This window comes from Perna viridis, chromosome 8 (assembly GCF_037379345.1).
Source record: "Perna viridis isolate PV_CMFRI_1.1 ecotype Kerala chromosome 8, ASM3737934v1, whole genome shotgun sequence".
NCBI lineage: Eukaryota > Metazoa > Mollusca > Bivalvia > Mytilida > Mytilidae > Perna > Perna viridis.
The window spans coordinates 20,986,291-20,999,031 of record NC_142452.1 but is presented as its reverse complement, the minus strand read 5'-3'; the positions used below and the strand labels follow the sequence as shown (position 1 = coordinate 20,999,031).

General features: G+C 34.3%; 1 protein-coding gene across 2 annotated transcripts; it reads left to right on the top strand.

Moving 5' to 3' along the window:
* Window positions 1-219: 219 nt before the first annotated feature.
* LOC148609795 (uncharacterized) lies at window positions 220-9,542 on the top strand. Of its 2 annotated transcripts, none has more exons than XM_088541104.1 (3): window positions 220-369; window positions 4,296-5,069; window positions 6,617-9,542. In XM_088541104.1, the coding sequence occupies exons 2-3, from the start codon at window positions 4,302-4,304 to the stop codon at window positions 7,535-7,537; spliced, it is 1,689 nt and encodes a 562-aa protein (XP_088397230.1). In that variant the 5' UTR covers window positions 220-369; window positions 4,296-4,301; the 3' UTR covers window positions 7,538-9,542. The 2 variants fall into 2 exon arrangements, with proteins under 2 accessions (XP_088397230.1, XP_088397231.1); XM_088541105.1 differs by lacking the exon at window positions 220-369 and adding an exon at window positions 2,482-2,725.
* Window positions 9,543-12,741: the final 3,199 nt, after the last annotated feature.

The window sequence follows — 12,741 nt, the reverse complement described above, 5'->3', positions numbered from 1 at the left end:
CACAATTACATTCAACACGTTGGACAGTTAAAAATCAATTATTTTGTAATCAATAACAGGTATATATTATGCGATATAAACACAAAATACAATATAAACCATAGTTCACATAAAACGTACAATTTTTCATAACAATAGCTTAATTTAAACCGAATATACATGCATTAAATATTACAAAAAAAATCATACATGCATACTTGACATACATGTGCACGGAAGTAGGCACATCACACACAACATTACATGAATAAAGCACTAGTGTACAAAGCGATCTAAAAATTAAAGTGCTCTGCATTAAGAAAGAAGTTGAAAACTACAGAAAAAGCTACCGTGAAGCAAGAAATTACGAGCTGTTTACAATTTTAACATGTAAGTATTAAATATTACAAAAAAGTATTCAGTATGAAAGTGCAGTCATACATAATAGCTAGAAGTTACATTTCGATCCATTTCAGGACTGAATAAAATATTGCAAATTAAATTCGGTTCTGAAATGGCCCGAGAGGTCGTTTCGCAATGTCGCTACGGCACATTTGATAGAACTCTTTCAATACATTGTAGTCTGAAGCCTTAGTTATGTCAAAGGTATTGGAATAACTGAAAGAATATTTAGAAAGTAATAAATGTAGACAAACAGATGCTATAGTTAACTTTATAATTATGTAAGTTTCAATTTTCATAGTCCTAAAACCATCTGTTTTGTAAAGAAAGCACTTATTTACGAGATTTTTACACGAGCTTTCATCGTACACAAAACGAACTGCTCTTTCTGACACTTTTTCCAGCTTTTTAGAATTTTTAACTGTTTGAAAACACCATGCCAATCAACTAAAACAAAATTACTAAGTATAAGAAGTAACTTTACCGAGTCTATTCAAATGCGAATCAAGTATCTTTTAACATTATGTTGTCGCGGTGCCCTCATACAAATTGCGATTCATTTTTGTGAACATCAAAATTCCCAAGTAAGTGCTGAATTTTGAATATGAATGGTAGGAATTCTGTCAAAGTTCTTACAACATAAATCAATAATTATTCTGAATCCTTCTGCAATAATTAAAAAAGAAATTTTGAATACAATCACAAATAGTTAATCTGAGTAACCGTGAAAGTTCCAAAATATCAATTAAAAACATAAATACATATTTGTTGGCAACTCAATCTGGCATACTGGATAACTATCACCTTAGTTTCATTTTAGTTTCAACTATTTAGCAAAATTATGAAATTTATACCATTTCAAACTACTACTCACACAAATAGAGTATAAAACGACCAAGCATCAGGCGAATAGTAATGAGTGAGTAAGAAAAGTCAAGGGAAAAAAGAATGTAATACAGGGACAAAGACAAGACATGGAAAACAGATATGCACAACAAAGAACATAAAATAACCAGAAATAATACGTACAAAGCAACAAAAGTATAAGACCTCTCGTACACCTTGGTGTCTGAGGATAAATAAAGTGTTTGTTTATTGTTTGTTAAAGCAACTCGGACTCTACTAAAAACTGGGAGCATGGACCTGGTGCACCGGTAGGGTAACCGTCCTATGCTTTTCTATAAAACACCCACCTAGTTGATCATAAAAAGTCAAATCCGGGATAGACGAAGGAGGGAAGGAAAATTATGACATATTGAACCAATCGCTTCACCTTGGTCAGATGGATACACCGTAACGATCCACGGGTTTATGATGACGACCGTTAAACTTCTGTAGTGGTGATTCTAATCTTGTAACAACATAACCCTGTTCAAGAAGCCTTATTGTAAGAAGTCTGAGGCGGAACAAAAAGTCTGCGTAGTTACGACAAGCTTTTGCCAATCGCGATTGTCGTATATTTTGGTCAATAGTTTTTCCTTGCCATCGATCTCTAATTGTATGTCAAGATATGAGAAATGGGTTACGAGAGTGCAAAATACAACAAACCATAGAGCTACATATATACTTATGTAGAGAACATATCAAAATTAAGATAAAAGTCTCATTTTCAAAAAAATGAAAATATATTTATCAAAAATAGAGTAACAAAGAATCAGCATGTTCACAGAAACATTATAAGAACTGAATAAAAATTAAAATAATTTCAGTTTCGACTGTTACCTTATTTGAAAGCTTAAGTCACATATTTGGAGTGGCTGATACAATCAGGCGCATAGCTGCCGTTAGGCAAAAAAGCTTTTGCCTGCACTTAATTTTGACTTTTTTTTCTCAAAATTTTGAGATAAAATATATCCAGGAGAGGCATAAATGATGCTCTAAAACGCTATCTCCGCGGAGCTTCGGGGGGGGGCTTTGCTCCCCCCTGGCCCCCCAACCAGCGCTCCGCCCCAGACCCCCTGCTGTAATTTTGCCTACACTTCAATTTGGCCTCAGCTACACGCCTGACAATTGACCAAGTAAGGCAACAAATGATCTAACACCCTGCCTTTTTCTGAGGAATGCCGCCTTGCACCCCTCCTTTTCAAAGTTTCTGGACCCCCCCCCCACATTTGAATAAAAAAAATAGACCGCCTCATTGCCAAACTAAGCGCAATCCGTTGAAAAAAAAAGCAACAGGAACTTCATAAGAAGGTTATCCTTGATGCAGTACTTAAGCAATATGACTTGAAAATCGAAACCGGTTTTCATACTTCCTGAATCCCTATCAATACGCCATTTTGAATAACTAAGTACATATATATTTATTATAACTTGTGATTTATGTTGAGGCTTTATCAAAAAGGTAATCTTATGTGCAAAGTTTGTCAACTAATTTTAATAAATTTTAGCGTTCTTTCAACTTGTAAGTGTCGTCAAGTAAAAAACTATATAATATTTAAGTATTACAGTTGTCATGGGAAGTAATTCACTGGTAAAAGACAGGATACATCAAGTAAAAAACTATATAATATTTAAGTATTACAGTTGTCATGGGAAGTAATTCACTGGTAAAAGACAGGATACATACAAAATTACCAATCATTTATATTACATATTTCGATTGCTGTACACGTGTTTCTGGGAGTTACATCCCGTCATTAGCATTCAAATCAAATATATAGGACGAATTTATTCCAACAACTAATTGTATACAAGAAGTGCTCAAAAACAAGACTATCTAAATAGGAAGCCAAATCCATTCCCGAGAGGTTCTACCGTGTGCAATATATAAAAAATGAAGCCTCGGTAGTGCTTTAGGTATTTAAATGCTTACAACCCTTCACTCTTTCCTGTCCCAAGACTTAATTTGGCTTGCCCAAACTAGTGCAGACCATGGCAATACTGTTGCAGACGGGAGAATGGAAGAGACAACATCTGTTTAGTACCCCTTGTATCAGTAACTCTTGATCAGAAACAAAATTGTCCTTTAGATATAATCGGAAAGGATCCATACAATAAATCCAGCAACTGATGTAATGACCTTAATGGGTCTTGTAATCTTACAGGATATTTCAAGGTCACTCTACGAAAATCTCAATTACATTGTTTTACCGAGATGGTGTGGGACCAAATCAATATCAATCATCAATTGTTTTCGCAATTTTCTTGTGATTTCGTCTGTTCTTGTTTCAAACTCGAGCATGTGTCACCTTAGTTACAAGCTTTGGGGCTTAATTTCTTTATTTATATTAGAAATCACATATAATCATGTTTCATTAATGTCATATGATTCATACGATGATTTTTAGCCTTTTATGTTTTTTTTTTAATTAATTCTTTATTTATGTTATAAGTTAAACTTTTATTCATGAACACGGAAATTGTCTGCCATAATGGAAACTTATTTAAGCAAGATTGTTATCGGAGCAAGAACTTAAAGGCATATAAAGTCTACAAATCATATCTTGTCCCATAGCATAATCTGGATTATGGCAATGGAAACATTTTATTTGATACAGAACTTGTATGGAGAAAGCTTCCTATTCTATGGTTTATTCGGGGGGGGGGGGGAATGGGGATGGTGTATAGAGATTTTGAATGGGGATGGGTACAAATGTACAATGGGGAATTGGGAGGGTATATGATATAAGGGGGACGTCCATACCATTCAAGAGCTGTAAATTATAATTTTTATATATGATCATAGACATTTAGAGTACTTTAGATACTTCAAATGACATACATACGTTTTGCACCGTAGAATGTACGTTACAATTATGTTCGATTTCAATCAGTCTCAGATTATCGCAACATAGAATTTAGAACGGAGGTGGAATGTGCACAGGCACAAAATAGATTAGTTGATATTTTTCATCAATGACTTGTGAGATAAACAATCCGATCTTATTTAAATTTATAGTATTTTTTTTCAGACTGTAATGGCAGCGGTATGCAGCATCTGTGTCCAAATGAACCAAAATAAATCTGCCGTCTCATGGTGTCCTGAGTGTACAGAGGGTCTGTGTACGAACTGTACCCAACAACATAAACTGATGAATGCGACACGTGACCACGATACCATTCCTTATCTAGACTACGAGAAGTTACCTCCCTTTATTAAGTCTGTCAGATTGGTATGTCGAAATCATGGAGAAAAATATCAGTACTTCTGCCGTGCTCATGACCAACCCGTTTGTAAGAGCTGTCTGGTTGAATCTCATAGCAAATGTCAAGATATTCCTGTTCTTAGTGATATAATAGAAAATGTGAAAACGTCGTCGGTCTTTTATGAAATCAAATCAGAACTTAACAACGCACATGAAGCTGTTCAAGGAGCCTTGGAGAATCGTAGTTTAAATCTAAATAGCATTCAAAACCTGAGGCAGAGTTTAAAAGAAGAGATCACGTGTAAGACAAATGAATTTATCGCAAAAATAAAGGGACTTGAGCAAAACATGTTATCTGAGATCGACAAAGTCGTGAGAGAGATTGCAAACCCTATGACTGATATCGTGATGACTTTGGAATCAAATGAACGGAAGCTACGAGAAGTCCATGAACAGTTAGAACACATCCAACAGTTTGCATCAAATTACCAAATATACGTAGGAATCAAAGAGATCGAGAAGATGGTCACGGATTCTCTCGAGTACCTAGACGAGTCAATTGAAAATGGTGCAATGAATGACGTGCATATCTCAATACAGGTAATAGTGTACTGTTAGAATTATGTATCATTTGTCTTGTAACAACATGTTTGGACTATACGCCCTCCTCTAAGTTACGGATAACAAGTTTTATAGTGTGCCCAGAAAGCCCACTCCTGGAATGTAAATGCAGAATGTTTTAACCTGATGTGTCGCCCACATAGGGAACATTAACTTAGCATTTCTAAAATGATATAGGAGCATAAACCTAGCTAGTCGAAAATGAATTGGCATGCACGTGTTTTGCGAGAACGACTTTAACCAAAAACGAAAATTATATTGTTAATTTTACTGAAAATTTAAAAACTCGAAACTTTTAATTTATTAAGCATTTTGATATTTTTGTCACGAGGTGTATTCTTAGAAAAGTTATGTTTTAGATGACATGATTGATTGATTGATTGAACGCCCGAGCACCAATATTTCAGCTGTATTCAGGCGATGAACATGAAATGGATGATAAAATGAACATGAAATGATGATAAAATGAAAAATGGGATGGGACACAAGGGTAATGGGGTCGACAAATTTTGATTGCCACTGGAAATAGGGAGAGATGGGTAGGGTCGGGCAATTTAGCCTCCTGTGGCGGAGCCCTATGGTTCCTACTCCGGGAGAATACCACAGTAGGGTTCTTTAACGTGCGAGGAACGTGGCATCTTTCCCAACACGGTGCACCACTATGGTTTGCGGTCTGGTTTTCCGTATTATAGCCCGACAACCCCAGCATGTAACATGCCAGGGGTACCCCATTCCACCACCTGGTGCACACAACCGTTGCTCTGTGGGCAGAACGCCCTAGCCCCCGGCTAGGGTTCTGAGCACTATTTAGTCGCCTTTTACGACAAGCTTAGCACTGCTGCAGGCCTATTCTTTTGACACCCGGACCCGCACGGGGCGTTTCAGATTACAAGGTAGTTCACACATAAGCATGCCTGTCCCCAAAACATAGTGAGGGAACATATTATTTTTGTTCTAACTTTTATAATTCTGCTTTCCCTATATATTTTTGTCCACTTACTCAAAAACCTCCAAACGGGTTGGAGTCAGACTTGGCACAAAAAAAAGGACACCATATATGCAGATGTGCAATGACTATTTGAATTTTCAAACGCGACCAACATTTAAAATGGCCGCCGTGTAGACAAAAAAAAACATAAAAATAGGAAAATATCGTAGAGACTTGATACTTGATTTGGATATAGGGCTTCCCGTCGGCCATATTGAATTAAATGAAAAATAGACGGCCATTCCAAAATGACCGCCAGTCGAAAAGGAAAAAAAAATCAAAATTAAAAGAATCGTAGAGGCGTAGAAACAGATTCGGATCGGGCATTCCTGTGACAATGGGAACGTTTGTGGGATATCTGTGTTTTACGTGTCCAACACAATTAATACTTGTCAATGTTATTTCTGACCAGTTTGTACTACATTCCACGTGTTGTCATAATTACATTTGTTCATTATAAATTGTATAAAATTTGATAAAACCATTTAGTGTCATTGTGAATCATATAGTATCAGTTTATTATTTATATAATCAACAGGCAAGCAAATTTCTCGAAGCCTTTACTGAAATCAATACTCTAGGGGAGATACGAGTTACTGAAGGCCCCAAGCCAGCTACAATGTACACGAGAAAAATACAAGAAGCTCAAATGGTAGTCCAGAAATATTTCCCACAGAGGCTTCAGCTATGCAACGAAATAGACGTAGAAAATGTAGGGTGGTTTTCTGATTGCTGTTGTCTGTCAGATGGAACTATTGTGATGGCTAATCGTGGAATAGATACCCTATTTGTACATAAAACAGATGGAACCTTGAAATCAAAATTCAAATTTAGGCATGATCAATGTGTATATGGCGTTGAACTTCTAGATACCGAGTTTCTAGATGACCGAGTTCTTGTTTCAAATCCAATATCAAAAACTATCTCTTTGTTTGATATTAGAAACAATAAGGTCATAGAAATGAAGAAAGTACGCGTTGCGAATGATGTAAACGGCATATCACAAAGAGGTGACCAGTTACTGATAACTGTGTGTGGAGTCGGATTAAAAATGTTAAATGTTAACACGAATAAGATTGAAGACATAATCGATGATGTAGACTTGGATATTTATTCATATGTAGCTACAGACAATAGAAGGATATGCTATACATGCTTAAACAAGAACACTGTTACTGTCCTAAATATCGAGTTCAGAGTCTTATTCACATTCCGCGATACCACAATACTAAAAGGACCGAAAGGTGTTACATTTGATAGACAGGGTTACTTGTATGTTACTGGGTACTGGACCAATAACCTTGTGGTGATATCACCTGACGGACAGACAAGCAAACAACTACTAGGTGCAGAAGATGGGTTACATCAGCCGTCTGCTGTGTGTTATGACTCAAGTTCCAATTTACTTACTGTAATTGCTGATGAATTGGGACTAGTAAAACAATACTCACTTACGTAACACGTTGTGCTTCGAGATGATGTATGTGGATGGTAATTCATGCTTCAGTCTTGTCATTCACCATAAAAAAGACTCTTTTTCTTGCTCATAAAGAAATTCGTTTTTCAATTTTACCAGGGACTTTATATTACCTTTATCACTTTAAAGAGGTTTCTTTAAACTTTTAGTTTGTTGTAAATTCAAAAGATTAAACGAACAAAAAGACAATGATTAACAGTTAACTTGAGTATACTTCTTGAAAATGGGATACATTAATTTAGTAATTATGCCAATGCAGTCCTAGAGCCTATACAAATCTCTACTTACTTTATGCTGGTATCTTAAAATATTCACTGTGTAGACTCTTTAATTTATCACTAGAAAATGCACTAGATCTAAAAAATGGAAAGGGGCTGATGTAACCCCCATATTTAAAACTAATAATTCCAATGATGTTAAAAATTATCGTCCTATTTCACTCTTAAGTGTAATCTCTGAGGTCATGGAGCGCTGTGTTTATAAACATGTACATTATCATTTACTTGAGGATAATATCATAACTGATAAACAATCGCGTTTTACTAAAGGAGACTCCGCGGTTAATCAATTAGTAGGCATGACCAATGAATTTGGGCAAGCATTGGACAGCGGCAAAAAAAAAATAGAGTGTTCTTCTGCGATATTATCAAAGCTTTCGACAGGTTCTGGCATAAGGGTTTATTATTTAAATTAAAACAGGCTGGAATTGAGGGTAATCTTCTAAATTGGTTCAAAAACTATCTAGAGAGAAGGTCTAGTCGTAAATGATTCTTCTTCGGAATGGTTACCCATTTGCGCTGGAGTTCCTCAGGGTTCTATTCTTGGTCCAGTTATTTATCTTATTTATCAATGATATAGTAAATGATATAAAAGCAAACATCAGATTATTTGCGGATGATACCAGTCTCTTCCTCGTAGTCGATTCCCATAACGACACAGCCTCCATACTTCCTTGTAGTCGATTCCCCTAACGACACAGCCTCCATACTTCCTCGTAGTCGATTCCCCTAACGACACAGCCTCCATACTTAATGACGACTTCGTTAAAATTCATAAATGGTCTAAACAATAGTTAGTAAACTTCAACGCCAGAAAAACAGAGACTATTACTATTTCTCGGAAAAACAATAAACCTGTTCACCCCACGTTATATTTGAATAATCAGCCTATTCAGTCTGTAGACAATTATAAGCATCTTGGTCTAATGATTTCGAACATAGGCTCTTGGCATGATCATACCGGGTACATTGTCAAAAAAGCGTATAACCGATTAAATGTTCTAAAACTCATAAACTTGTTCTTTTCCATAAATGTTAAATAATGTCAAGTCAGTAGATTCTACTGCAATCTTTAAGCGCCTAACCCGCAGTCAAAATGATAAAGTACCAGCTTATTATTATACCGGTACAAGGTTAGGACAAATACTACATTCATGACTGCGATTGAATTCTAGCGCCCTCGTCAATTCACCTACTTGTACTTGTGGCAAAATTGAAACCATTGATCACTTTTTATTCCACTGTCCAAAATATCGAACTCTAAGAACTGAACTTCTAGCTTCGCTGGCTGAAATCCCTGTTGAAATCAATACAAATCTTCTAATCTTTGGATCTAACCAACTGAATGATGATCAAAACATTGTCATTCCACTACAACTCCACTCAGTTGTATATTATCAAAAGTAATAGATTTCCTTGACTGTTTTGTATATTTTAAAACTAGCATTCACTGTACTTTTGCACAGCAAGTCATTTTCCCTCTCTTTTTCATCTTCATTTTCAATTTCATATTGTATACTAAAAATCTAAGTTTTCATCATATTTTATTTAATTGTTCGTAAATATTATTAGAGTGCGAGCATGCACTATTTATATGAATTTGTCATTTATTTACCTAGGAAACGGATTTATAAAAGCTTAAAGCTTGTTTCCGAATCATTTGCTTATATTGTATTTATGTTATTATACTATTGTTTGAATTTCTAAATAAAATATTTTTACACTAATTTAGTCATTATTTTATTGTTATTCAAAATGCGTTTATTAAAAATAGCCATTGCCATTTATCAGATTTTCTCTTTCGTTTTAATAGCTGCGATAGTTTTTACAAATACTCAATGACAGAGCAATCTCTAGGATCCTTTAAAAATGTTATTTATTTATTTATTTATTTTATTTTATTTTTTATTTCTTTTATTTATTTCTTTTTTATTTTATTTTTTGTCTTATCTAAAAAGACAGGCGTGATTTATTATTTTTTAACGTAAAATGTTGACGAAGTTATTGAAACACAAATGAAAATCAACATGAAAGTTTCCTCACCGCCTTAGTACCCGCTTTAGCCTTATGTAGTACGAACTGCGTTAAATGTGAGTGGGTCTTATTCAGAAATGCCTAAAATTTGCGCATGGGTAGGTCAGTCAAAATCGATTTGTACCGCCAAGTCTATTTGGTTGACTGTTGTATGACCTGTGTAAATATATCAGTGGGTTTCATTAAACATTCTTTAAAAAAGGTCACATTAAAAGGGACAAAGGTATCAATGAGTAACGGATTTACGGAAAGTGCCTTTATTGTTTTAGTTTTGAGTAATTATTGTTAGTGTTATAAAATTATAGAACCACGTTTCTTATTTAGATAGTTACCACCTTATTGTGTAATCCCTCATAAACGTATAATAAACATTTAGAAGGAAAACTAAGAGAGAAGTCAATTTTCACAACTATATTAACAGCTAAAATGTTCTGTTTAATTTTACTAGTATAAAGACATTAAATAAGAATCGGTGCTAAAAATACAATTGCGCCAACTCAAATTGACTTTACGCATGCTATTGCGGCTGTGATGAAAAACTATAAATGACTATTGTAAACAATCAAAACTGTAATTAAGTGAAAGCTGTATACTGTTGGAATCAAGACAAATTATAAGTTCTGAATATTTATCAAAGATGGTCCTTCTAATTCTTTATGGTCAATTGAACTTACCAAAAACCCGCAAAAACGTCAGAACTCCGCCTGTCAGGTGCAACAAATTATAGGTAAAAAAAACTAAAATGTTGAATTGCGCTCTTGTAGAGTGTAGGAAATTGCCAAATTTTGCATGGAAGAATAACTTCATATGTTTTTTTTTTAGATAATTATCGAAATTGCGTTTATTTTAGGCAAAAAAATATTACATGCAAAAATGAAAGTATTTGTAAGTGGTCAGATTTTTAAAAGTGTTCAGTAATCAAATTATATTATTAAAGTAAGTACTTATTTACACAATATTCTTTTATGACTTGTATTTCCTATAAATATACATATTTTCTGCAATTCTACGTCGGCTTTTGACAAAATTTTCAGTACAAACAAAAAAGTTACGGCTTTTTGAAAATGTCTCAGGAAATGTCTGAAGTCAATATTTTCCTAGTTCGTTGAGAAAATTCCATGCTCCAATGTGATTCTAAAATCAATTGGCAATTTCTTCTATGAAATAATGACACTTTGTAATTGTACACGCATTTAGGAATACATATATTTCATTTTTCACTATTTTAACCGTTTAAAACGGATAAAACTCGAACAAAACAAATATCTAGAGATTTGTCAGACTTTTACTTTTTGAATGTTTCAAACGTTTTTCGTCGATCGGAAAATGGGGAATAATGGAAGTATTTTCCGCTTTAGATAACAAGAATCAGACACTTATACTTGATTCTACAATTACTAGTATCGGACATGCAACTGAAAGAAACAAAAACTCGAAATCGATGGTATATATAAAAAAAAGACTAAAAATAACAAAATAACTTTATTTTGACGTATTAATAAACAAAATAATACAGATAAACAAACTAAAAATACATATATATAAAAAAACCTCTTAGTTTAGTTTAGTCACAATCAATTCGATCAGAGTGGAATGATTGAAACTCAACGTAGAGTTGACAGAACTTTAAAAAGCATAGAAAAGCAGAATGCCAATAGATGGAACGAAAGTAGAAAAAGGAGCCATAAACATTTTTCATTTCGGAACGCGCAAATGAGGAAAAGAAATGAATAGTTTCATCAATGAGTGGCTATCTAATAGGATGTTGATGGAAGCCCGATTTTCTGATGAGAAAACCCGTTTGTTTAACGTTTAATGCCATAACTCAAAAAAATCTATTCAAACCCGACCTTTGTGATATGGAATCTCGTGATCAAGTTTGATCAAATACTTGTTTTAACCCCTAAATCCCCAACAATTTTATCCATAACTCCAGAACATCCTCTAGTAGAACACTTTCATACAGATCAATACAATATCACCCCAGGCATTGTCCAGAAACCATAAAGTACTTTTTTTTTCCCTCTATGCAACTAGTTCCTAAAGGGCTAAAGCCACAAGCGACAAAATCATTGCAGTCTAACTTCGTGGTATTACAATTTAATAGATACCTGTATAATATACTTTTACATACTAACATTTATTATTGTTGTGATTGGTTCATTTCAGGCCAATAACATTGAATCCAAGCATCAATATCAAACCACCTTTAAGGGTATGAAATCTTGATGTAAAGTTTCATCAAAATCAACCAATTAATATGCATGTTGTAGCACACAAATACCAAGTGTCTACAGATGATGAAGACACAAAGGCATTGCTTATTCGATATCAATGCTCTAAAATTAGTTTCACATGGATATTTTCATACAAGCAGATTTTCAACCCTTAAATGATTTGTTTTCACATTGTGTGATTTAAACAATAAAGGAAGGTTAGAAATATGGTGTTGGCTAAAATTGAAATGTTCCAATTGTAATGGGTGAATCATGTGTTGTAACTAGAATATTATTCAAAAATACCTGATCACGTGTTATTTCATTTCATCATATGTATTGATTGAATAGAGGCATTTTTGGTTCAATAGACAGCTTGATTTTTTAATTTTGCTTAAAAAGCAAAATCTGTTTGGTCATCCAGCTCTCCCCTACTTTGGTGGGAAGACATTTTGTTTTTGTGTTATCCAGTTATCTGTCATTCTTTATCAGCATAACTCTTTGGAAACTACTGAATTGAATTTCACAGAACTTTTCTTGAATTACTTGAGTTATGTCCCTTTGAATCAGAGGCGGCTTGTCATGGCAACTCCTCTTCAACTACAACCAAAACTCATGAAACTGTGTAGGTAGCACAATATGGAATAGTACGATACCC